The sequence below is a fragment of the Lichenostomus cassidix genome, chromosome 7, assembly GCF_008360975.1.
Source record: "Lichenostomus cassidix isolate B80296 chromosome 7, HeHo_3.0, whole genome shotgun sequence".
In the NCBI taxonomy this organism is placed as follows: Eukaryota; Metazoa; Chordata; class Aves; order Passeriformes; family Meliphagidae; genus Lichenostomus; species Lichenostomus cassidix.
Genome location: NC_139488.1, coordinates 32,334,950 through 32,360,839, shown reverse-complemented (window position 1 = coordinate 32,360,839; position 25,890 = coordinate 32,334,950). Strand labels below are relative to the sequence as shown.

Sequence of the window (25,890 nt, the reverse complement as noted above, 5' to 3'; positions counted from 1 at the left end):
CAGATATACTGAGGTCTTCTAAAGCAGGAGCCTCTGCACAGAACTGTGTAAAATAGTAATAGATCTTGTTCTGTTCAACAGAGGAATATCATGGAAACACTCTAAAATACAACAGAATTAATATTTGAGCACCAGGTGAAGTTTGTGTTTCAAATAACTTGCTCTAAAATGAATATAAACAGCTATTACACCGGATATGATCTCTTGAAATCACTTCAAATCATTAATAATCTATATTTTATCAGAAATGTGTGTGCAAAAATAAAACATAATTCCTTGCAGCTAAAGTATTACCAAAAGTAAACCATTTCAACACTGAATCAAATTATTTCAATGGCAGAAATCACACCTGTCTCAGGGGATAAATTGAGTATTCAGGCTATTAAATCCATTCAAGCGACTCTATTGTATCCCACTATGTATTGTGCCTTGTAGAGAGAAAACAGTTCTGCAAACTATAAAATCATTTAGCAAAACAAATGCATCAACCACAACAGCCTCACCTGGAGAAGGGGCTGAGGAGGTGAAACCCCTTCTTGCTGAATACCTTGTACAATGAATAGTTTTATCTGACATGATGCCATTGAAAATGAAAAATAACACTACTGGAACCAGTTATTTGGGTATCAGAGTTTATTTTTATATTTTCTTTGTTACAAACCTCACAGGCTAGGGGATTGCTGTGATCAGGAGCTTTGTGTGGTTAATTAAAAATACAAAAAAAAAAAAAGCCCTGTGGGACTGCAGCAGCTGATTCCTAACAAAGATTTTGCATCATGGCTCACAACTGAGATCCACCTCTCCAGGACAGCTCTTACCAGCCCTGTGCCTCAACCATCTTCTCTTGCTTCCCTCTTGTAGGGCCAGCATGGATCTGACACACAGATTGCTCTGCTGATCCATCATCATCAAGTAAAAATACAAGAAAGGGGAAGCAATGTCATTAAATGGAGAAGTCTGCAGGGGCAGGAGCAGGGAACCATTGAACACACAGGTGTGAGGCCATTTTCACTTTAGCAGTTGAAGGTGTGAGATCTTGAAGTCACAAACTCAAGAAATCCCACCAAAGATCCACCCAATGGTTGGTCATTCTGAGCCTCCACTCCTGCCAGCTGCACCAAGAGATTGAAATTTGCTTATTTGGCCTGTGGAGAGTTTATTTAAAAAGATGGTGGAACCACGTGAAGTTGTGGATTATTTCTTAGGAAATGGTTGGGTTTCTGCAGTGCCTTAGTGGATGGTCTGAGTTATAGCTGATTACACAACATCTGTATGATAAAGCACAATTTACTGCCTAATGAGTTACACATTCATAGATTAGTGAAGAATTAATCAAGTATTAAAGCTCACTTATAACAACAAATGTTAGTACTGATTTCTTAACAAGCTCAAAAAATTATTATCAGTGCTGAACCAAATTGGACATTTTATAAAAGATGAAAAAATACATTTCAGCTGTTAACAGTTTGTATCTGACATTTTGTCCTGGATCAAGAAGAAGAGGTTAACTCATGGCTCAATCACTATCACACCCAGGTTGTTATTGAAAAACACCTTCCCATCTCTGCTTTCACTGCATCCAGGCTTTCTTAACTCTTCCATGAGCTGACGCTTCAGTTCAGGAGGAGCAGTTTTAGCAAAGTCAAGTGTTTCTGTCAGGAAATCCAGCAACAGCTCCCCTTCTTTGTCCCCTTCAGTAAAGCAGCTCGTTATGTCCATGTGGGATGGGAGCTCAAAGAGCTGGTATTTCATCCCAGCTGCATCCAACATCCTTGGCAAATCACCAGAGGAAACATAAGAGCAAAGGTCATTTAAAGGGAAGGAAGACCCATACTTCTTCCATAGCGTTTCCCAGCCGCTGTTTCCTAAGAGATAAACCACCAGAAAAACACTCAGAGTCAAGGAAAAACACTGTTTGAAAGTATTATTGATTGTCTGGGTTTTTTAGCAGTTGTCATCATTGCAAGTGGGATCTTTCCAGAGCTGGGATGTGTCCTGGGGCAGGGTGGAGTTGGCTGCCTCCCTGCTCCTGTTCTTCGGGTTTTGGGGCTGCAGGAGGGGATGGACACCTAGCCTGGAGTTCCAGCACCTCTCCTTGAGCCTCCAGCTGAGGCCAGAGCAGTTCACACTTGTGTACCTCTTCTCGAGGCGTTTTATAAAGCAAACCAGCTGGGTAAGTTGAAAACTCCCCATATATGCCTTCACATCTTTATTTCCCCCCAGCCTGGATCCCTAATTCCGTATATCTGCTGTAAATAATTTTTAAAAGGATTACTCAGAATGCCTGGGCAGAATGGAAATAACTTTGAGCCGAATGAGCAGCTCTTGAAAGTTACAATAATTCTCCTCAGGTACTAAAACCAGTTACTCATAGTTTTGCAGTTGCTTTACCTGCAAACAGTTATTTATAGTCAAATAAACAGTTTGTTGTTTAGAGGAGAAGCTCCAATATTTTCTTTCACCTGGTGGAAATGGAATGCAGAGCGCTAATTGCAGGAAATCTGCTGGTGTCAGTGTTGTGTGACTCAGTGCCATCTCTGAGCTGAGCAATTATGCCCTACCTGAACGCAGCATTATTATAATGGCTCTCGGAAGGCTCAGCATATGGCACTGCTTTTGTTTGCAAGGCGCTGTAAACACATTCCCAGCCCCTGCACACCCTGCTCTCCCGGCAGGGTCGGGGCAGGAGGGATTGCAGCCTCCCCTGACTGACCCCAGCCTCTCCTACCAGCCCTGCTCCCAGGCTGCCTTTTAATTAACTCACCCTGGTGTGCTTGTGTTGGAGATGACATTGCCTTTTGTGAAGTGAGCTTTGTTCTGATGATATTTCAGCACCTCCTTTTGCTTCAGTGCTCATTTTCGTGGCACTTCTTCCTTCCCCTCTCTGTTCTCGTTTCCCCCATGGTTTTCCCCTTCCTTTCCTCTCTGCTGTTCTGAGCCCTGCTCCTCTCTCCCACTTTTTTGTCGCCCCCAGCAATTTCTGCTCCATCAGAAAACACAGACTCATGTAGCCCAGAGAAGACTTCAAATACTTTTCATGACCTCAGAACCTTAATCATTTTAATTTCAAGTGGGCATGCCTTTCTTCCTGTATTCACATTTTGTGAATATCCAAAGGGACAGGTTAAGCAACTGGAAAAGAGTTTAATTAACTATATGCAGGTAATAAGCAATAGTCTGGTACTATTATATATTCTCATTCAGCCAAAGAACAAGAACAGGGGGTTTTAAATCATTTAAAATACAGATTTCTAGATGTGAACTGCTTGAAAACACTTTAAACCAAAAACATTATGGAGAAAGGTAATTTGAATAAATTCAGGTGAGAAATGTCACTTTATAGTGGACCATTCATGAACAAAATAAATGGAATTTCATCAGTTTGCAAACATGGTCAAATTCAATAAGAAATTAAGCTTAAACCTCTGAACAAATAACAGTTAACATCCCTCTCAGAATTGTCAGATGTGACTGTTTACACAACTAAGATTTCCATAGCTTTTGAGGCAAATTAAAGGCTTTCTAGAGTCAAATTAGACTCCACCATTGCACTATCTCTGGCATACCTTGCCCACAGTATTAAAAGGTTGTCATTTACTCTGCTCCAGCATTTTCCTGCTGGATTGACCACAGAGCATCTCTGCGAGATCTGAACCAGCCTAAGAACGCTGTTTCGTACCCAAAATGATGATATTAAGGAAATGGGCAGTTTGAGAAGAAAATGAACCATATGTGCTCCAACACCTGCTGTATGGCTCAGCTGAGCCTCACCACAGCCGTTTGCTTAATGCCCCAAATCTCTGGGAGAGAGAGTGCAGTGCCCAGCCTGGAGAGCCTTTCACAGCAAACAGTACAGGCTGAAGAGGCTCCTGTGAGTGAGAGCTGCAGGATGGAGCCTCTCCTGCTGCAGGGCCTCTGCTGCCATCCATCACTGCACAGGCTTCAGGATGGGAAAGGGCAAAAGGAAGATGTTTTGTGCCCGTGATTTGGGGTTTGCTGGCTCGTGAAACCTTGGTCTCTGTGACCCATGCAGATATGGACAGTGGGCAGGTTTCAGTGGAGTCTGTTCACCTCTAAGGCTGTGCTAAACTCACAGGAACCCCAAAGGTCCTCATGGCCCTTTCCTGACTGAGCAGCACTGGTGGAGCAGCTCTCACCTGAGACCAGGATAATGAGGAGCTTCCCCTGCGATTCCAGGAGGCTGTGGAAGTACTGGACAGTTCCTGGGACATCTTTCACATAATACAGCACCTGGAAAAAGCAGAGATGCTTAGAGGCATGCAGTGACTATGTAACTGGGCTATTGTAGCTTGCACCACTGTTAAAAATACCCAGATGGGCTCACACTGCAGGCTCAGGGCTGTCATGCCCTGCCTGCTCTCTGGCACTCCCAGCACTGAGCTCATGTTCATTCATTAACCTGAGATAGAGAGATTTGCCTTTCTGCATAGTGAGGATGACTCCAGCAATGGCTTCAGTGAACTTGGAAACACAAAGGCAATTTCATGGAGAGGACAAGGAGCTTTTGAAGACACTAGCTAAAATGTATTTTTAGTTGACTGCCACCCACAGCCTGGTTAATAGGACTACTGTGCTCAAAGCTGCTTTTCATTTTTGCAGTTCACTTATGCTAAAGCACTTCAAATTACTGGGATGTAAACTCACCTTTCTTCCCCCACGAGTGGATAATGAGGTCACATACTTCATGCATACTTTTAACAGCCGAGTCTTTGACAAGATTTGCTTTGCAGAGACTCTTACCTGGATCATGTGAATGAAGTCCCATTTTTTAGTCTTCTTTTCTGCATTCATTCGGCTTTCATATTCATAAGCCGTCTCCTTGTGCCAGGTAAACTTTATGTTCTCAAGGTTTGATGCCTGAGCCACACGCTCTGAGATAGAGGAAAAGGCAGGACAGAGTTATCTCAATTGCAAATGTGGGACTGATTTCCACTCAGAGCTTTAATGCATCCAAAAGCCATATTTAGGTAGAGAGTTTTGGTACCAGTTTAACACAACAGTGTTAAACCCTGAGCCCATATGTGAGGAGGAGGCTGTAAAGGGCTTTGTAGGATAAAATCTTAAGAGGGTCTGATGCTTTTCCCTTTGCTCCCTCATTTGGGCTCCTCCAGTCTTTACCTGTTTTTTTTTTTTTTTAAATAAGTAAATTCTTCCCCAGGACTGGCTCAAGCTGGATAAAAGATGTTGGCTGGGATGAATAATTATGATGCCATGAGGAGCACATTTTGTATTGAATAAGAGGACTCATGGCCCCATTATTTATGTGCCACACAAAACCCATGTGGCTGAGCAGAAGCCAGGCCATGGTGGAGAGCTTTCCCCAGATAGAAACAGGGGCTCAAGGATGGATCAAAGCAGGGCTTTCTTGTGAAGAGAAGCACAATTAAAAGGTTGAGAAGGGCAGAGAAAGCAAATATCTTCTAAATTTGTGTCACTGGGATGGTGGGAGAGGGAAGGAGCTTTGTTCCATAAGCAAGAACTCATCTCTTGACTTTCAGCTGCTTCTGTGTTGAAAAATTTTTCAGAAGCCCATAGTTCTGACCAGCTGTTTCAGGCAGAAGGGATGGCAGTGTTTTGAAGCACAGAGCAGTGTAAGGAGTGACACATGGTGTGTTTTCAGACCTCCATACGATGCACATCAGCAACTGAGGAAAGCAGAAAGTTGGAGAAGCAGATTCAGAGAGTAAGTCACACTGAGGGCCTGGCTCATGGCTGCATTTCTTTGGTTTTTTGGGAGCAAAACAGAGAGGTAATTTCATAATGTAGGAGATGCTGGAATACTAATGTCCATCTGCTGGCATATGGAGCTCATCTCACTGCGTTGCTGCCTGGTGCTCAGGATTGCTGCAGGACAAAGCAGACCCTGATTCAGATCCTGTGCAAGGCTGGAGTTAGCATCAATTTAAAACTTCCATGGCCCTAAGGCAGGCTGAGCCTTAGCTACAGAGCACATGTTCAAAGCAACAGATTTGCTAAAACCAGTGTCTTTACACCACTGACAGTGTTTCTCCTTTTGGGCTCTGATTAGGACACATCCCTGAAATGCTCCATCAGTGCTTATCTCCTCTCTTCTGTGGCTGGAAATGAGCCACCCCTTTCAGATGCTGCCTCTGTTACTCTGTTAGCTTCCCTTTATCAGTCACTGACCCCAGCATTGGCAGTTCAGATTTAATCTGCTGTTCTGAACTCAGGCAGCAGCTCCTATCCCCTCACCAACAATCTGGGGCAATCTGGTTTGGTTCAGTTGTTGGTCTGTGTGCAAGGAGGAGTTGGGAAGAAACCTGAATTGTTTTCAGGGCTGGGCCTTCGAAGGCAAAATTCTAGGAAGTGCAAGCTCATGATGGGATTATGGTAAATTTCTGCCCATAGGTTCATCCAAAGCCATTTTGAAAATTTTGCCTACATTTCCTGCCTAGGTGCTTTTCCCAGTCTGAAGCTGTTCATTACCTGATGGGTGCCATCAAATCTGGGCTGCCTGCAGCTGTGCACTGGTGATGCAGCTCAGTTTTGGGGCCACCAACTCTCCAATGATGGCCACCAAGGGATTGCACCAGGAATGAAGGGAAGCCACAGCCTGCCCATGAGGCTTTGTGAAGAGCCTCCATCACACACCACAGCCTGAGAGAAACCTGAGTTTGTCATCACTGCACATCCCAGTGGGAAGTTTCTCTCGTGAGCTTGGCTTCTCCTTCCCAAGGAGAAAGCATTTGGTGAGGCAGAAAACATAACCACTGAATTCTCAGAGGTGGGGATAATGTTTCTAATTCTCCATGGAAAATCCTAGGCCTCAGAAACCTAATTAATGGTAGCTACTGGGGACATGATTAATTACCAAATAAGAGAGTTTAAAGAAAGAAATTCAGATGAATATTTCATTTCTAGTTTAGCATAAAACTTAAATAAGGACAACATTTTATATTTTCATTAACTTTCTTCTGGAAAGAAACTCACTGCAGTAGGATAGGACTGCCAGTTAATTGGTGGTAGGTGGTGAGACCATTGGGAAGATTCAGAGCAAATCCAGTCCTGTGCAGCCCAGACAGGATAGAAATGTTTTGTGCAAGTGTACAAATTGTTTCATAAACAGAGAAGATGCTGCGTTGCCCATCCTGCACCATTTCAGCCTGGAGCAATGTGAAAGCTCTGGGGATTTTGCACGAGCCATCCTTTAAAAGATCAGGTCCATGTAATACAGTGAGAAATATAAAACAATTATTTGTTTCCTGGCAGCCTTTGGTGCTTCCAGTGATTCTGAACTACCTCACTGCAGGGAGAAAGGGATTGTTGCTTTTTTGTTTTTTTTCCCCTTTGAGTTCCACAAGCTGATTCACACAGGGAATGCTTCATTTTTGAGGACTTAAGCAAGAGCAAGAGCTGGAGATTTCCAGTGTGGTTTTACCGCCTGGTATTTGCTGTGGTTTGGAGCATTTCCAAACAGGAGACTCGGCTGCTGAGGTTCATTCACTGCTGTCACATCCGTTCAGCAGCTCTCTCTGGCCAGGTGTGCTCTGCTCAGGGCTGGTGTCACCTCCACAGTCACCTGCCAGGTGAATCCTGCTGGGCGCTAATCCAGCGATAATCCAATTCTGCATTGCTATTTGATGCTCACTTTGTAGGGCAATTTGATCAAAGCACCCTCGTTAACACTCAATCCTCCTCGGAAAATGCTTCCACTTCCTTCATGAATGCTGCTTAGACCTTTGGGCTGGGGGAAGGAGAGGAGCTCTGAGCCCCAGAGCACAAAAGCCTTTCCTAGCAGTCTTGCTTTCCTTTCCATGTTTTCTAATTCAAAGCCTGGTAACTAGTGTCCCACTGTGAGGTTTAGTTATTTGTTGGAAACGATTTTTAAGATGTGAGAGAATTACCATGAGACACTAAAAGTTTCTCTTTGATGCTGAGGAAGGATCCTGATTCAATGCAAGCTGAAGTAGGAAAACTTTCTGAAATGCAGGGATTTCACTCCATTCCCATGCAATCACCCATCACTTCCCACCTTGCTTAGCTTTAAAGTCTGTCTGGCCAAGCATTTACCATGCAGAGTTCTTTGCAGTGTGAGAAACTAAGATTTTAACTAGAGTGAACATTGTTGAGAAGCAATGATGGCAAAAAAGCAAGAAACAGTGAATTTTTTAATTTCTAAGTGACAGTTCTGACAAGAAGGCATTTGAACATGGGGTCGTCCACCTTTCAACACATGTAAAATAATTAGTGTAAATTTAATTTATTTAGTGTAAAAATACCTTTGTACTTGGAGAGTTGGTCAGCACTTGGCTCAATCACATCGTTGTTGATGGTGACCCCAGGATATCTGGCTTGTATTTTTGAGAGGATCTGCAAGTCCATCTCACCTAAGCAAGCAGGAGACATGAAACACAGGATGAAAACAAAGCTCAGGCAAAGGGGATCTCCACCACCATCACATCCCCACTTCTGCAGACAGATTTCTGCCATTTATGCATAGATCTACCACACAGGTCCATGCAGCTGCTTTGTATTCTCAGTAAATTGTCACTGAAGACTGAGCTCTAGGATTTGAGAAAAATTTAAATAACAGTCCCAACTCCCTTCATTTCTCCTCTCTGACTGCCACCATCAGGGCCAAGGGAAATCCAGGCAGAGCCATTCCTATGGCTTCACCTCATAGTTCCTGGGCATGATCTAACCTCTTGGGGGAGATCCTACACGACTCCAACAGTGCCAGTTCTGATGGTTCCAAGTCACCAGCACACTTGGCAGGATTCCTTAGCAGTCAGTGGAGCACTTTTAGCCAAGCACCTCACTGCTTACAAGGTCGTGTGGGGAAAGGCAAAGAGAATAAGTGTTTACACTGGAATCAGAGACAATATTCATATCTGTTTGTCTTTAGTGTCCTGTGACTTTTCCCAAAAGAATGATGAATAGAGCACATACCCTTTGTGTTTATCTAACCCTTGTTTACAGAATACTCCAGGGATGACTGCATTTTGTATTTTTGGTGAGGGAGAGTTCTCTCTAAACACTGCTCAGGCCAGCTGTAATTACTTTATTGATGGATGTATGGGTAGATCCAACATTTCAAAATTTAAAAATAGCTGCTATAATTCTTGGCCATCTCACCCCAGCTGCAATATGGGAAACTCAGGGGGATGGTAATTCTGACTGAGGCATGGGTCCAGGGACAATATCCCCTGGCTGACTCAGCTTTCTCCAACCTCACTGCTGCTTATTGTGCTTGGATAGATTTTAGGTGGAAAAAATAACAGCAGAATAAATTAAGGTAGAAAGAATGAAACAGAGGGTAACTACAGTGAATAATAGATCCAGGGGTCATGTTACAAGCAAATATTGAGCTTTGTCCTGGAAGATGTGCTTGTGCTTGCACAAAACTCCTCATTATAAAGCTCCCTACAAAAGAACAAAGTTTTGTACTGAATGGAAGGCCACCCAGCAAAGTTATGGAGTGGAAGGACCACCCAGACAGGCCCTTGCTGAGGGACCCTGGAGGGAGGACTTGCACAGCCTCTGCCCACCCTCATCATTTTCAGTGCCCCTGGACTCCCACTGCTCCAGCATTGGCTCCATTATGCAGAATATTTGAGGTACAAAAGGAAAACATTGGGAATCAAATTGCTCATTAGTGCTCAGAGTATGTAATATACAAAGTGAGGAAGAGCTGGCTTTTTTCAGACTTGCCTTTCTTTCTTGAAGCAACCAGCAACACCACAATTTACATGGCCTCTCTGGAAGCACGTTCTTTGGGGGAGGGAAATTGGATTTCTGAGGCAGCAGAAATAGCTGCAGCTTTGCTATTGCTGCAAACCCTGTGTTCTGTTGAAAAATCAGAGTAAAGCCAGTTGTCTGCAGGCTGCCATGGTAAAGTCTGGGAGCAGAGAATTTGTAATGAACTACTGCAATAGTTTGGTTTTTGGTTGCTTTGCCAACTTTCTGTGAAATTATTTAGCCCTTTGAAAAGGCTGTGCAGGTCCTGACTAAAAAAATTGAATTTTGTGTTTCCATATGCAGATAGGTTAATATATTCCCTTCCACTCTTGTGTGGCCAAATCACCCTTGTACTGTTTTAACCAAAAAAACCACCCCTTTGATTCATAATTTAATCCACAGCCTTAACTGACTTCACTTAGCTCTTTTATATGCAAACAAGTGTCCCGAGGCGTTTTACAGTCAGATCTGTGGCAGCTTGCATTATCAACAATTTGGCAATTAGGCTATCCGAATTATTTAAACTCTCCAACACAATTACCTTTTAAAGGCTACCACTATGTTCGCCATTAAGTTTCTAATTAAACATTTTACGTAACGGGATGGTTTATAGCCCAGTTGCTACTTTATAGCAGCGTTGATGACTTTTATGGTTTTTAAAGGTACAGAGTGCGGCGCGCCGGAGTGTGAATTTAATCAGGCAGCAGAGAAGGCAGTGCTGTGTTCGGGAGGTGTAATGGGATGGGATGCTGCAGCAAATGGGTTCCTGTCTCCCGAGGTGGGAAAGTGGAGGGGAAAAGCTTTCCTTCTGTGCTCCCTGCCTGGGAAATGCAGGGGCAGGTGGAGTTGGGGCAGCAGCTCCATCACTGCCCTCCTGCATCAGCCAGGGTTGGCTGAAGGGATTTGGGAATCCTCCCTCCAAACCTCGCAGGGATCCGTGATGGGAGCAAACCAGGGAGCAGGTGGGCTTGGGTGATTTGGGGGTTTTTACATCACAAAGTGAGCTTTGCCTGCACATTATTGATTGATGGCAAGATGGACTGTCTCTGGCCAGGGAGTGAAGTACCTCACAACATAAAGTGTTCCTGTTGAAAACATCTTTCCTTCTTTTTCTTTCTTCTTTAGCAGAAGAGTGGTTTCCCTTGGAGAGCAATGTTCCTGCTCCGTCACACTGTCTGTTTTATAACTAATGCCCACCATTTACATACAATTACTGTGTGGAGGAGAGACTGACAAACCTGAGGTTAGTCTTTGCTGATGGTATGACTGCAGCATTTAAACTAGATTAACTGTTCATATAAAACTTAAGTGTGGTGACTTAATGGGCAGAGAAGGAAACATAGGTTTTAATTATGAGGGCACTTAAGCAAGAATTTAATGAAAAGAAGTTGGTTGATCTCACTGGTATTGTTTTTCCACTCAGTGAACTTAAAAGATTCATTATTTCTGATTTCTCCTGGATTTCTTCTGGAGCTTATGCTCAGCTCCAGTGTTTTGGGGGACAATAGGAAAAGCTCATACACTGATGGTGGTCAGCAAATAAGGCAAAGCAGAGCTCAGCCATGGCTCTCACATAGCAATGAGGGGAGTTATCACCTCAATAAATAGTTACAGGGAAGAGTAGTTGCAATGCAGTTTGCAATGCAAAAATTAAATATTCTGAGGAATCTAAGACATTATGGCACTGTTTTTTTTGTGTGTGTGTAGAAACTCTATGGAGCAGTTCAAGCTTCTCCTTTCCTTTGAGGTGTGATTGTGTAGAATGAGATTTTTTTGTGGAGGGCACAGAAGAACCAGAGTGGGGAGGCACAAGCTGTTTTCAGATGATGAAAACACCACCAACTAACACCACCTGTCACCTGGAGCTGACTTTTCAAGGAAAAACTTATTTCCCACTCTGCTCCTTTTGCAATTTTAAATCCTCTATTCTTTAAAAAAAAACAAGGAATAAACATATCAATATTGAAGTCCATACACACCTGCTCCTCCACCAACGCTTAGAACATTGATTGTAGACTTCCCGTTTCCAACACTGAAAGACATTATTTATGCATTTTAGGAGAGCTGCCCAGTAGAGAGGGCTCCATGCATGATGTGAAACACTGGAGATCCCATTAAGACTTAAATTTGCAGAACAAAACCCAAATGCAATGCCTGTGTGTACAGACATGGCTGTGAGTGGGCAGGAGGGATCAGATTTAGAACTCTGCCCTTTGGATATTCCCAATTTCCACTTAGTCTGGCAATTTGGAGAGGCTTTTTGCTTTAATTACAAGTGCATACAAGCAGAAGCAAGTACACAGCTTCTCTGTGTCTGTGCTCTGAGGAACAGAGAACCCTCTGGATCTGGACCAGCACCTTAAAAATTATTTGTAGTTTTTCATCATGCAAAATGGCAGGGGGAGAGGGGAGAGTGTAATGCTCTTAAAATCCCTGAGTGAGGCTCTGGCAGAGCCATGCAACCCTGAGCCCTGAGAAGAGCCTCCCCAGAGGCAGGATTTGATGCTGGCTGCCTGCTCCCAAGCCAGCCTGAGAAGTGAGGTGTCCAGCAAAGCACACACACTGGCAGGCAAAGCAGGAGCATTGGCCAGCCATCCCAGAGAGACTCAATATTACCTGAAAACATTGCTTTTAAAAAGCTGCTTTCAATCAAGTTAGATGCTAGAATGTAGTATCTGCTGCTGCATTTCAGAGCTGATTCAGGGCAAGCTGTGCTTGTGTGCAAGGAAACAATGCAGCCTTATCTCCTCCTGGCTAGGCAGGCTCCATCCCGGAGAGCCTCCATCCAGCTGTGAGTGCACACAGAATCTCCAGCCAAGCCCTATCAGGGACCAACAGACAGGGCAGGAACAGCAATCTGCCTCTCCCAGGCTGCCCCCCAGCCCATCACCAGGTGGGACTGTGTCCCTGGCTGTCCTTCAGCCCAGGGTGGTCACCTCTGTTACCTCGCTATCACGTCGGGCAGCTGCTTCTCCACGAACTCCTGCATGCTCTGGTGCTCAGTCGACCTCTCCAGGAAAAGGCGGAAAGACTGGAGGTATCTGTCAGGATCTGTGAGCAAACTCCTCATGGGTGGTGCCATGCTGGGGGTCGGGAGGCTGCAGGAGGGGACAGGCTGCTCCCTGCAGCTCTTCTCTCAGGCCTGGAGAAGGAATGAAAAATGCTGGAGGGGGAAATGCAGCGTGCACCCGGACTTTGCTCCACGTCCCTGGCCCTGCTGCTGCCTGGGAGTGTTACACAATCCTGCAAGAGAAGCTGTAAATGGGGTCCGAGCAGGAAAGGGTAATATATCATCTTTAATCTGTGTAGAGCAAGTGCCAGCATTTTTTAACTCTGCTGACACAGGACTCTGTTAAAACACAGTAAAAGGGTCTTTAGATGGTTTTTAAATACAAGAAAAATTCCTCTGTTTTGTGAAGGCATGGAGAAGCTCCAAAGGCTGGGTCTGGATTAGAAGAAATTGCAACACTCATCTCCAGAGACACTGGCAGATGTCTCTATCTGTTTTTTTAAATCTTTTGATGTTCTTAAAGGGAATGGTGATGGTGGGGTGAAAACAATAAAAACCATAGAAATGCACTTTATTTTTCTAGTTCTTCTGAAGATGATGGTACAATTCCCATGGGTTAAGTAGTTAATTCACCAGAGCCACATGAGTTACTGGAATAGATATTGTGCTAAACCAGCCTTACAGGGAATCAGGAGTGGGGAAGGCAAAGCTTGTTACCAGGGAAGTGTCAGACTGTACCTTGGAAAGTGCACAAAGACATCTTTATCCTCTCTTAAACCTCAATTTAAGTTCATCACATCTTGTCCTAACTGGCAAGGAGAAAGAGGAACCCATGAGGGTTCCCTCCTCATGGGCCCCTTGTTTAAGGACACGCCACATTTCCTCAGTGTCTCCTACCTCTGGCTTTCCTGCAGAGATTACATCCCAGCCCCTCCCATTATTCTCAGAATTCCCTTTGGACTCTGTCCAGCCAAGCCCCATTGTTGCTGCAGTGCAGCAGCCAAGGGCAAAACCCTCCTACCCGCTGATTTCCCTGTTTCCCAGCACGCCAGGATGGTTTCCATGGCCCCACTGAGAGCTGCTGCCTTCACTCACCAGCATGAACACTGGAATACAAACCATGGGCTTTTCCCAGACTACTTCTCTTGTCCCTTTTTAATTACAGTTCTGGCCTCTGTTGTGCTCAAGTCCCTCCCAGCTGCACATCCAATAACACAGTCTTGTCCCTCCTCCAAACCATGAACAGAAACATAAGCAAGTAACAGGCTCAGGTTCATATTTGCCATTACCTCCCTTTCTGGCAGGGAACTTCTGACAAATTTTCTAGCTGTGCAACCAGTTTTCCACCCATCCAATATCTGCCTCATCAAGGCCACATCTTCCTCACTTGTTAATGGGAATGTCACACATGATGTTGCCAATTCCTTCTCCTTTGTACACCAGCAGAAAGAACAGCTTGGAACGATTTCTCCCTGACATCTCCTCATTGCCTGACCATCACCTTATCCTCTTTCTGCTGCAAGAAGGACTATTTCTAGGGACTATTTCTAGGGACAGCCATCATGCTGAGCAGCTGCACTTCCCCAGCTCCTTCTCCTTCCCCCTTTCCAGTGACAACATCAGCTGGCTTTGCCCATTTGCTTTCTCTGCCTGTGACAAAGGTATCACCCAAGCTGTGACATGTTCTGGTTTTGCAGCCCAAGGGCCACATCTCTGCACATCCCAAAGGTTCCTGCAGGAAGGAACATGGTGAAGGTTGGTGGCAATGCACCTCCTCCAGTGTGTGCTGCTACCAGAGCCATTAGCAGTGGCTGAGAATTCATAATCAATTAGCAATGCCTGATAATTGCTTTCCTTGGGGCAGTCCCAAAGACCAGCAGTGACCTCTCTAGCAGATGCCAAGGTTGATTTTCCACCCATACTGCCTCCAAGGCAGACTGGCTTTGGCACACTCCCTGCTCTCTACCTTCTGAGATAGCAAGGATGTTTTCAAGCCAAAACCCAGCAAAACTGAGCATTTAAAAAAGCACTAATGAAAAACAAGCTGGTGCAACACTGGTAACAAGTAGATGGGAGAGGTTTAGAAATTTTGTCAGCCTCTGACTGACAACCCCTCCTTGACCTAGATAAGCAGCACTCAAACCCCCAACAACATCTGAATTAACCTGGGGAATCCAAGCATGAATTTTTCCAGAGAGAGCAAGGAAGAAAACTCTTGGATGTACCTCAGATGAGAATTTCTCACAGCTAACCCACCCTAAAAACACAGTGGTGTATTCTTTGTTTACCCATTCCTTTGCTGTGCCTGACTCCTCTTTTTTATTTTAAGTGCATAAAGAGGCTTTGCTGCTTGCCACTAATATATTTTTACTACCTTCAATATTGAAAAAATGTTTTGCAGTTTATAGGAGGAGATTTAGACAATCGACCCTTTTTTCTATGCCTCCCCCTACTTCCCATGATTTAATTTGCCAACATCCCCTGCTCAGCAGTCTCTAATGAGCAGCCGAGATTCATTTTCATGTTAGGTGCAATTCAAGGAATTTGTCTCATTTCTTTCATTACACTTTTGTCTGCTGGAATTTGCCCCATTTATTTCATTGTGTGGGGGGTTTTTTTCTGTTTGAATTGCAGCCAGTTAACTTTAAAAATGAGTAAAGAGAAGGAAGGAAAGGATTTTTTTTCTGAATGAGGCTGATAAAAACTTTGGGTAATAATGTCCACTTGGGCATGTTCCCTTCAGTGATAATCCAAACTTAAGCATGGCTCCCTAAGAGGATTGAGGAGTTTTGAAAACAGACACTGTGTTTATCTGCAGCTACTTGTGCAGGAAGGAACATACCACCAAGCCACGTCAAGCTCTGTCACCCTCACCAGAGCCATGGGGATTTATGGGATGCAATGGAACCCAGGGAGGCTGAGCTGCAAAGCCTGTCTGGTCCTGCTGGTGTGTCCCACAACCCAACATCCACTGGAGGAACCCCCTGCTGCAGGATGCCCTGCTTTGTGCTGGGGCGAGCAGAGTGAAACTTGCTTCAGACTCAAAACCCTTTAAACAGAAGCGTGAAGCCAGAAAACAAAACCAGAAAACAAAACCAGAAAACAAAACCGGAAAACAAAGTGAGCGTGCCCTAAGCTGTAACCTCTCTGCAGCAGGAGCTTGGGCTCATTAGCACAGGATTACTTGTGTCAGCAAACACCAGAGAAAGTGGGAATCCTCTTGCAGGGAATCTGCTCCACTGGCACTGCCTGCCAGGCTGCTGTACTTACAGAGTGCTCTGTGCCCCTCGGGGATGTGACAGTGATGCTGCTGAGCTCCTGGGATGTGCTCCTGGCTGGCCACCTTCCCGTCCAGCCACCTTCCAGTCCAGCCACCTTCTTATTTGGCCACCTTCCCATCCAGCCACCTTCTTATTTGGCCACCTTCCTGTCGAGCCACCTTCTTATTTGGCCCCTTCCAGTCCAGCCACCTTCTCAATTGGTCACCTTCCAGTGCAGCCACCTTCCCAGCAGCTACTGCTGTCCCACCCCCAGGGCCACGTCACGGGAGATTTTGCTGCCAGAGGAAGGAGCAGGCAGAGTTGTAACCTTGTGTGGCAGCAGCTGCAGAGGGGCAGCTCCAACCCTGCCACATCCACTGGCTGTCATGGCGTGGTCCCCACCCTCTGTCCCCTGGGACACACCTGGCACTGCCACTAGCACCCCGGGAACATCCAGGCACGGAGCTCTGTCCCTGTGCTAATTAGAGTACAGATGACAAATGAAGCCCTGCCAGTGGTATATGGAAAATGCAGCTCTTGACAAATTGGAAACAGTTGTCTCAGTGTGTGGCACGTGGCGACGGGCAGCATCATTTGCAGTTTGCCTATAGAACCCTTCCATTATAGATTACTGTGCTTTTTAGCTGGTTTTCTTGCCAGTAGCTATTCTTCTTATCCCTTACTTCCCAGAGCTTAAGCAATGGGAAACGTTTGCCAAGTGGTGTGCACCCTCTGCAGTCCTGTTAGGAGCAGTTTTATCCTAAGGAATGTAAGTATGGATAAAACCATTGATCCATATCTGCTATCATATTGTGAGTTGGTGTTCAGGGCTCTAATAAAATATTTGCCCTATGTGAGCCTCAAATTATTCTTTGTTTCTCCATGTTTAGAAAGAAAGAATTTTTTAAGCTAAATGAACTTTTCCTTCTGGACTTGGATAGAGAAATGAACTGCTCAAGGAGAAATGAGCTGTTCACATGACAGAAGTCATATAAAATAACACCAGTAATATTAATAATGATGCTTTCCAAGGCACAGTTACAAGGAGAATGGCAGCAGTTTGACATTTAGCTGAGAGTTTACTCAAATGAAGATTTCATATCAACAGTTAAAATTGTTCAGCCAGAACAATGACTGTGTGTGAAGGAAACACCCACTGTGATTTTTTCTCTCTCTGTTCACAGCACCATTTCCTAACCAGTTTGAGGGAATGAGACACACAGCTCTTTTGCAAGGATCTCACCAGGGTCAGAAATGCCATGGTGTTTAGTACCTGCTGCAATATTCTGTGATTCTCTGCTCCAAAGAGTGATGCCAAAGCCACGCAGGCAGAATTACCAGCAACAGTTTTGCCCTTTCAAATCAACAACCATGACTTCCTTGCCCATGACAGGGAGATTAGACCTTGGTGGTCTTTAAGGTCCTTTCCAACCCAAACCATTCTGTGGTTCTCTGATTCTATGACTTTATTTTCAAGGGGTGTTTTAAGGTAAATGAAACCCTAAGTACCCTGTCAGCTACAAATCAAGCTAACTTCTATTGGCTTGCAGTGTCCCAGCAAATGTCCCTTCTGGCTCCCACCCAGGGAACCCTGTCCTGGCTCTGTCTTGGTGATAAGCACTGCTGTTCAAACATAGCTGAACGGCAAGATCAGTGGTGTGTGGTTTTCTGTGCGGTTCTAGAAATCTGTATTAATTGGTATCACCAAAGCTGTGCAGGCTGGTATAAAGAAAATAAACTCAGTGCATCTGGCCCACACTTTTCTCCCTCTGTAGAGCATTAAATATGAGTTTTTCAAGTGCCAGTTGCCATTTAATATGAAAGCCTAAGTTTAGAGAGCCAAAAATAAAGATTATATGCATCTGGTGCTTTTAAGTGTTATATGAAAATAAAAGATGCTGCTGTTAATTTGCTTCTTTAATTTTCCCTGGGGACACATTCTGTGAGCTTTAAGTGGAATCCCAGCCATTTCAGTGCGATGTGTGCTAAGTGCAGGGAGCTGGGGAGGCAGGGATGATCCTTAAAGATTATTTTGTTCCCACCCCTGTCATGGACAGGGACGTTTTCCATTAGACCAGGCTGCTCCAAGCTCCATCCAACCCAGTCTTGAGCCCTTCCAGGGATGGGGCAGCCACAGATTATTAAGATTTATTTAAGAAAAATCACCTTCCTGTCCCATTCTACCATATGCCCTCCTATGTACAGCACTGTCCTGGATAGCAGGAGGCTGAGTAACCAAAAGGAAATCCTACAAGCCATGAGGGTATCAATATTTGGGAAATAATCACTATTATGTATTAAACATCTGTCTGTTGTGACAGCTCAAGGGAGAATTTGCAGCTCTGTAGGTATTTCGCCAAGTGGGAAGTGGAATAATGCTGAAATACAAAGTTGTGAGTAACATCCATGTGTAATGTCCCCTCTGCCTTAACAGAACACAGGAGTACAGAGTATGTGGGTCAGATCTGGACTACTGGAAAGAGGCAGAAGGAATGGGAAAGGCTGCGCAGGAACTACCTAATTTCTACCCTGTAACCAGCTTTCAAGGTATTTGTAGACGGACCAAATATCTGAGCCCAAAGATCCAGGAGTTTATTGGGCTTACCTCTGGATCTGATGTAATCACACACGGCCAGCCTGATAAAAGCAGAAGCGAGACATTGCTTAATGTCTAAAGAATTATTTCTGCTGTCTCCTAATAAAGCACGCTGATGTAAGCTGGGGATGATAACAAGAGCACTGCGCTGGGCTAGCAAAATCTCATTTTTCAGGACAACTGAACTGTCAGTGCCAAAGAACAGACAGGTTATTGCTCATGCTCCTCCAAGGTTACTTTTATTAAAATGGAAATTTCCGAAGCTTTGCATGCACACATACATGGCCACGGGCACAGACTTCCCTGGGAGGGGGAGAGGGGCCTTGCATTATCCAAATGCTTTTTAAAGAGAGGATAATAAAAGAAAAACAGAAGAAAAAAAGCAAAAATTAATATTTTACTTTTTTGTTGTCATTATACATTGAGCAACTAAAACAGGCAAAACAGAACTTGGATGCTGAGAAACAATTTGTTCAACAAATGTGTCCTTTTATCTTCCCCAGTACATCTGAGGAACTGATTAAATTTTTACAAATATGTGCCTTAGTTAAAATAATTTTGCTTTTCCTCCTTCCTGAAATTAATTGAATCAAAGATTGTTTGTGAAATATCTCATTATGGAGCACTCCAAATTTCTGGCTTGCAATTAGTGAAACAAATCAGTGCTCTATTCCCAGACTGAAAAAAAAAAAATATTAGAGCATTTCAATTAGCAATTTGAAACTGAAATTCTTAATTGAATTTATCTAAGAAAGAAATTCAAGTTTAAAAAAAACAAAAAACATTTGTAAGGGGATTTTTTTGCTGTGCCTGGTTTTGGAGGTGGTCAAGGATGGGAGGATGGTCACACCTTCACCAGCTGGTGCTGCAGAAGGAGCTGGTAGAAGGGGATGCTGCTAGAAACCATGCAGAGTGTGCAGCTCTTGTCCTGCAAAGCCATGAGCAGTGATGGATCAGACACAAGACCCTCAGCTTCCTGCTAGCCCTGAGTGCAGCTCAGTTTCTCCTGGGGGCTTCAGTCTGTGCCAAGAAACATTTTCTGTACTGGAGAAGCATGAAGGACTTGGCACAGATCTGGCTCAGGTTGTTGATGTTATGGGAAGGCAGAGTTATGCCAGGGAAGAGGAGCTGGCTTTTCTTGTGTGCCACTTGTGCTGCTGATTTAGGTTTTACTGCACTTTTTAGCAAGCAATAATCATTCATTTCAGAAAAAAAACAATTCTTAGGGCATCTTACATATATGTGGGAATAATTATTTTCTCTTCTGAAGATACAGTGATATGAGGACAAAACTGACAGAAATATCCAACAACCAATAAATGAGAACTAACATCTTGGACATTTTTTTTTCCAGAGACTGTCATGAGGAGCTGCCCCTGGTACCAGGCTGGCCCAGTGGAGCTTCAGACCCACAGATGATAAAAGCATGAAGTGAGACAGAACTTGTGCCACTCTTAACAGCTGCTCATGTAAGCTTCACTTGTAACAGCAATAGTTATTTTTTTCCAAAACAAATATTCCTGGCTCAGAAGATCACTGCCTTTCCTATATTTGTGCAATATCCACTTCCCACTGGCACCTTCCCCACGTTACTAATTTCCCCTTCCCTCCTCCTCCTCTAGCTGCTCCCTAATGAGCTGGTGTGACAAAGAAGATCTGAACAAGCCACGTTTGAAAAGCAATCAACCAAAATTAGAAGGGCTTTCTTCTAGGCTGTGTTTGGAAAGGCATCATCCATCCCCCTGAGCACATGGCACTGATGTCTGCTGTGCCCTGCTCTGACATGGCAATGCAGGGGGAGCAGGGGCTGCCTTCACAGCCTAATTTGACAACTGAATATTCCACTTGGAACTCCTTGGCGTGGCTCACATGCCTCCTAAATCTCTCTGCTTGAAGTGGAACATTTTCATGCCCTTCATATCTCTTCCTGTGGGAACTTCTGTTAAGCTTTGCAAAGGGTTTAGGCAGTAGCTGCTTACAACTCTCATAATCAAAATCTTTGCATGAAGTTGTCTGTGTCAGAAACACTGCAGATGTTTGTAAGCCACCATTCACTGGTGCCAAAACCCCACATGTAAATTACCCTGACCTGGTAAAGAGTATCCTTTGGACAAAATTGATTACCTTCAAGCCTGTGGGATGCTGGGCTGGATGGCAGCTGGAAATACCAGCCCAGGTGGCATCCCCATGGCAACCTTTATATCTAAAATGCTCCACATATCTTTCTGAAGAGGTTCTTCTTCCTGGGACAGAGGAGAGTATCCTAAACCTGGGGCTTTAGCACCCAGCAAGCCCAGTGCCTCAATACCCATCACTTGCCTTTCCCTTTTCTTCTTTGCCTTTTTTTTCTTCTTTGCCTTTTTTTTTCCTTTATTTTCCTTCCAACCCACAAGTTTTTGCCCTTTCTGCCCACCTAATTACAATGGTGGGATGTTCTCACAGGTTCCTGGTGAGAATCTGTGTGGAAAGAGAGGGTCAGTGAGCTTTTGGAGTGCCTGTGTGGGAAGAGGGCTCAGCAGCACTGGATGTTCTCCAGGGAACTGTGTGGCTCCAGACCTCCTGTTGGGGCACAGATGGGAGGTGAAGCTTCACTCTGCTGTTTTCATTTCTCCCATGCCTAACAATGGGTCAGAGATGGAGGAATAAGAAAAATAAAGATCAAGTGCTCCTGCAAGCTGCATGGCTGGCCAGGAGGGCTGCTCTGCAGTGACCTTGGCCTCTCCAGCACTTCATTCTCAGCAAGCACCCCCAGCAGAGTGAGCTTTAGTGGCACTGTGCAACTCACAGCCACAAAACAAACTGCAGACAGCACCCCAGAAATGGACTGACAGCTCTGCAAACTACTATTAACAATGATTTCACTTTTATTTATAAATGCCAGGTGTTACGACCAACTATGGCCACATGCAATTAAACCCTTGGACTCTGCTATTCTGGATAGAGTGAGATTGTCTACAACCCATCAGGGTCTGGTATGGCCAGAGAACCACAGAATGGGCTGAGTTAAAAGGGACCTTAAAGACCATCTTGTTCCAAACCCCTGCCATGTCAGGGACACCTTCCACTATCCCAGGTTGCTCCAAGCCCTGTCCAGCCTGACCCTGGACACTTCCAGGGATGGAGCAGCCACAGCTTCTCTGGGACACCTGTGCCAGGGCCTCACCACCCTCACAGAAAATAATTTCTTCCTAACATCTAAACCTCCCCTCCTTCAGTTTAACACCATTTCCCCTTGCTCTATCACCACCTGCCTATGCAAAAAGTTGTTCACCAAAGCCACGCCGTAGCTTGGCTTTGAACACAGCCATGCTGTAATTTATGGTTTTTTACTACAGTTTGAACTAATATATTAATTTTGGAGCTGAATGTACCACCTACTGCCAAAAAACATTGCAACTGTGAGATTTCACTGTGAAATATCAGTACAAAAGCACTGCTTTCTTGCTAGCACTTATCAGTGTGAGGTACATGGATCATTCAAAAGCCCTTGACACAGTGCTAGAACATTGCTCGAGTGAAAATGTGCAAGAGCTTGTCATGGATAGTGCTGTCATTTAATTTTTTTTAATTACAACTTAATTTGGAGCCAACGGGAGCCTCGACTGGAAGCTCCTCCCTGCAGAGTCCATTCATGCTTCAGCAAGAGATGCTGCAAAGGCCATCTTAAAGCTTGCCTAGCAGTAAAAGTGCTGTGGATTTCCCCCTCTCTGTGAAAAGCTATTCCCACAGAAATGACAGTCATCTCCTCAAGCCCTAAACTGAAGGGCTATTTGTTTGCTCTGAAGCCAGTTGTGAACAATTTTGTCGGAAAAGGAATTTTTCAGAAAAGGAATTTTTCAGGAGGTCATGTGTGGGATGGAAGGGGCAGTGAGGGATGAGCCTGCCTGTCAGCCTGCACAAGGCAGACCTGGAAGGAGGCAGCTCAGTCCCTGACTGCATCCTCTGAGCTCCTTCTCCTCTTACAGCAGCCCAAGCAATTGCCATTCCTGGCGTGATGTCCTCACTCTTCCCTTGCCCTCCTTATTTCTTTCCATGATCCCTGCTCTCCCTTCCCTTTCTGCCCTGCAGGCCTGCAACTGTTGCTGGAAATAATAATTTTTTAATACCATTTCTATCTCTCCCCTCCATCCAGCTGGTGCCATTGTAGGCAGTTTCCAAGTGTAACTGCTTCTCTCAAGCATCACATCCTCCTGCAAGATACAGACACATCCGACCCAGCCTGCTCCCTCTCCTTTGTGCAGGCTTTGTATTGCAAGTTATTTAAACTCCCAGCTATTTTCCTGATTAAATAAACCTGGGACCAGTTACTCTGAAGGCATCAGGGTTTTATTAGAAAGCTACATTGCCATCTTGTTATTTTGATCCCTACTCACCTCTCATCTTCCCACAGACAAAAGCCTCTGAGTTTCTTTATATATAGGTGTATTCATGCTTTTATTGAGCAGGAATCCTCTGCAATCTCTACCCTGGGATGAGCCTGCTCTGCAGATCGTATTTGGTGTTTTACTTGGGTTTGATTTTGTCTCTGCTCTGACAGCAAGAAGTATCTTTCAAATTAGGATGCACAGGGTATGGTACATGAAAATGCAAAGAGAACTGAAATTGGTTACAGTGTAGCAGTTATGGCAAAGATAATTGAAAAAATACAGTCTTGCTATAGTTAATGAGTTTTCCAACTCATAGCCCAGTGGACAGACCTGGGCTGTGGATGTATCCCATGGCTCTGGAATGCTCCTGGTAAGGCAGGGCTAAAGGTCCAGCCTCCTGCCTTCAGGCACAAAAATGGAAACGTGGTCCATTTTTTGGCTTTGCAGAAGCAAACATCTGCTTTAAAGGGAGCTTAATATGAAATTTTTGAGCCACCTTTTTTTTTTTTCCAGACAGAGGGTTTACAGCATGGTAATAAACCAAAAAAAGTTGTGAAAAGGATGATGATGATGATGATGATGATGATGATGATGATGATGATGATTGTTGTTGCTGTTATTATTGGTAGTGTTGTTGTCGTTTACTATTAACATTAATTACCATTACTATTACTTGTGGAGTGGGTTTTTTCCTTGGTGTCATTTATTGCAATTTTCATCAAGGATTTTCTCACTCCAGAGCAAGGGAGTGGGATATTTTGCAGCTATCCAAAACGAGGGCACATCTCTCAGGTCCCTGCAGCTGAGGTCAGCAGCACAAAGTGCACCTGTGCCATCCAAAACCCAAATCCTGAGCTGCTGGGGTGACAATGACGCGATAACATCATCAAAAGCCTCGATAAAAATGTGCCTTTTTTCTTCCATTAATCAGCTCTGTTTAAGTTGGATGTGCCAGCTTTCCTGAGAGAAGTAACCTGCCAGACACCCAAATATTGGCTGTTTAATTTTTCTGCAGTTAATGGAGAGAGTGCCCATAATTACACGTGGCCTGCTGTAAGTTTGCAGCTTTTGTGATGAAGTAGGAGACAACATTATGGCACTTACAGCTATTGATTAGTTAAGCTAATGGACTGAGACTGATTGGATCTATTGCCACGGCCAGAGGATTCTGTGTGGTGCTTCTTTCATGAGCTCAATAGAAAACACCTCTCAAGCTGCAGGGTGGAGAGGTGGGGGAGCAGGGAGGGTCCAGGCTGCTCTCATCTCACAGTGAGTTCTTCATCTCCATGTGGCTCCAAATCCAAATGTCTTGAGAAGAAAGCTGCTGTGGTAATCCTTGTCCCGCTGGTGTACTTCTCATTTGGGGTCTAATGTAGGATTTTCACAGGCCTGTCTTGCTAAATTGCACTCATCTGCAAGAGATGGGAAATTTAGGGAGGCACAGAAATGTATGAGACAAAATAAATGCCTAAGGGGAGCTGAGGGAATGGCAATAAGGGTTCATTCATCTAACAGAGTTCAGCCCTGGGCTCCCCAGGCAGCTTCCCTCAAACAATCCCACAAAGTCTCTCACATCACACATTTTTGAGGTGATTTCATGTGGATCTTCAATTTGATAGCCAATATAGAAGGCCAAGATCAGCAGGATTACAACTGCACCTAAATTTCCTTGTCATTACCAGGATACACCACATCCAGCCTCCAAACTCATTATTTTTGTCAGGCATTCAGCCCAAATTCTGTACCTCCTGGAGGGCAGGGGGGCAGATAGAAGCCATTTCTCTGCACACATACTAAAGGCTGATCAGCACCTCCTCCATCCATGGGGACATCAAAGCCACTTTGCTTTGCAGGGCTGCCAGTGCTGTCCCCACAGGCCATCCTGGGACAGCTTTGCTCTGTGCCATTCCCCTGCTCCAAGAGGAGGCACACAATGGGTGCCAGACAGCATGTCTGATGGAAAATACTCCTGTCAACAACTTCTGGGGTTTGTTGTGAGATTGGGATTTTGGCTGACAACAACACTGAGGCAACCAGTTTGACTCTCACAGCTGCTGGCGTGTTGGTGTGCAATATTTTCATTTTGTGTCAAGACTGGTGAAACTTCAGCATGGTGCAGAACATATGGATTGGAAAGTGCCTGGCTGAATCACTCAAAACATAGGTAAAAACCCCAAAGACTTCAAAATAAAGGCTGCTTCTAGTCAGAAAGATGAATTTCCCAGCTTGGGAAAAAATATTAGGGACATAGCACAGTAATTAGGCATTAAATAGATCCCCAGAGGATTGGCTCACATTTCTGTTTCCTCTCCTGGACCCACACTGTGTCAAAAGTACGTTTATAAAGAACTATTTAGTGGACTGACTAAAGTGTCCAGTAGGTGTTTTAGAAGTGCAATAATTATCAATATGCAATAACAATTGAGTCACGTGTTTATAACATCCCTCAGCCATTTAACAAGATGTACATCAGTCAGACAAAAACACTCCTGACACAAACAGGACTGGGGGAACCCCCATCCATGGCCATGACCCCCAGGCTCCACTGCCTGCCCTGTCTGGGGGTGTTTGTGGTGCCAGGGGTATCACTCTCCCTCCTGCTGCCACTCTAGGTGGGCACAGGTGTCCCACAGGTGTCCCCCAGGTGTCCCACAGGTGTCCCCCAGGTCCCATGGCAGCACTCTGAGTACATCTGCTGTCCCCAGGCACCTTGAGCAGCCCATGGCATGATCAAGGCCACCTCACAGCCTCCCTTGTCACCTCCCTTGGGACACAGCTGGTGGTTTGGTCACCTGCTCCTTGCTGGAGCTCAAAGACACAATCCATCACAATAAAAGAACAAGGCCTAATGAAAACTGATTTTGTGATGTTTTGCTGTTCCCTGCAGGTGGAAACGTGGCTGTCCATCAGCAGGGCAATGCTGACCTCTGCTGCCAG

At 44.7% G+C, this 25,890-nt stretch overlaps 1 protein-coding gene and 1 long non-coding RNA gene across 3 annotated transcripts; one reads left to right on the top strand and one right to left on the bottom strand.

Annotated features, from left to right (window-relative positions):
* Positions 1–615: 615 nt before the first annotated feature.
* Positions 616–16,241, bottom strand: LOC146434920 (histamine N-methyltransferase A-like). 2 transcript variants are annotated; one of them, XM_085067131.1, is made up of 8 exons: positions 16,138–16,221; positions 16,001–16,089; positions 12,666–12,862; positions 11,700–11,752; positions 8,262–8,369; positions 4,762–4,892; positions 4,158–4,251; positions 616–1,865 (listed from the first exon to the last, which is right to left on the bottom strand). In XM_085067131.1, the coding sequence occupies exons 3-8, from the start codon at positions 12,800–12,802 to the stop codon at positions 1,510–1,512; spliced, it is 879 nt and encodes a 292-aa protein (XP_084923257.1). In that variant the 5' UTR covers positions 12,803–12,862; positions 16,001–16,089; positions 16,138–16,221; the 3' UTR covers positions 616–1,509. The 2 variants fall into 2 exon arrangements, with proteins under 2 accessions (XP_084923257.1, XP_084923256.1); XM_085067130.1 differs by having other exon boundaries at positions 16,001–16,241.
* On the top strand, positions 1,861–22,980 carry LOC146434919 (uncharacterized). The gene is made up of 4 exons (XR_014853540.1): positions 1,861–2,173; positions 10,849–10,963; positions 19,941–20,055; positions 22,719–22,980. It is a non-coding gene; the product is annotated as an uncharacterized LOC146434919 (long non-coding RNA).
* Positions 22,981–25,890: the final 2,910 nt, after the last annotated feature.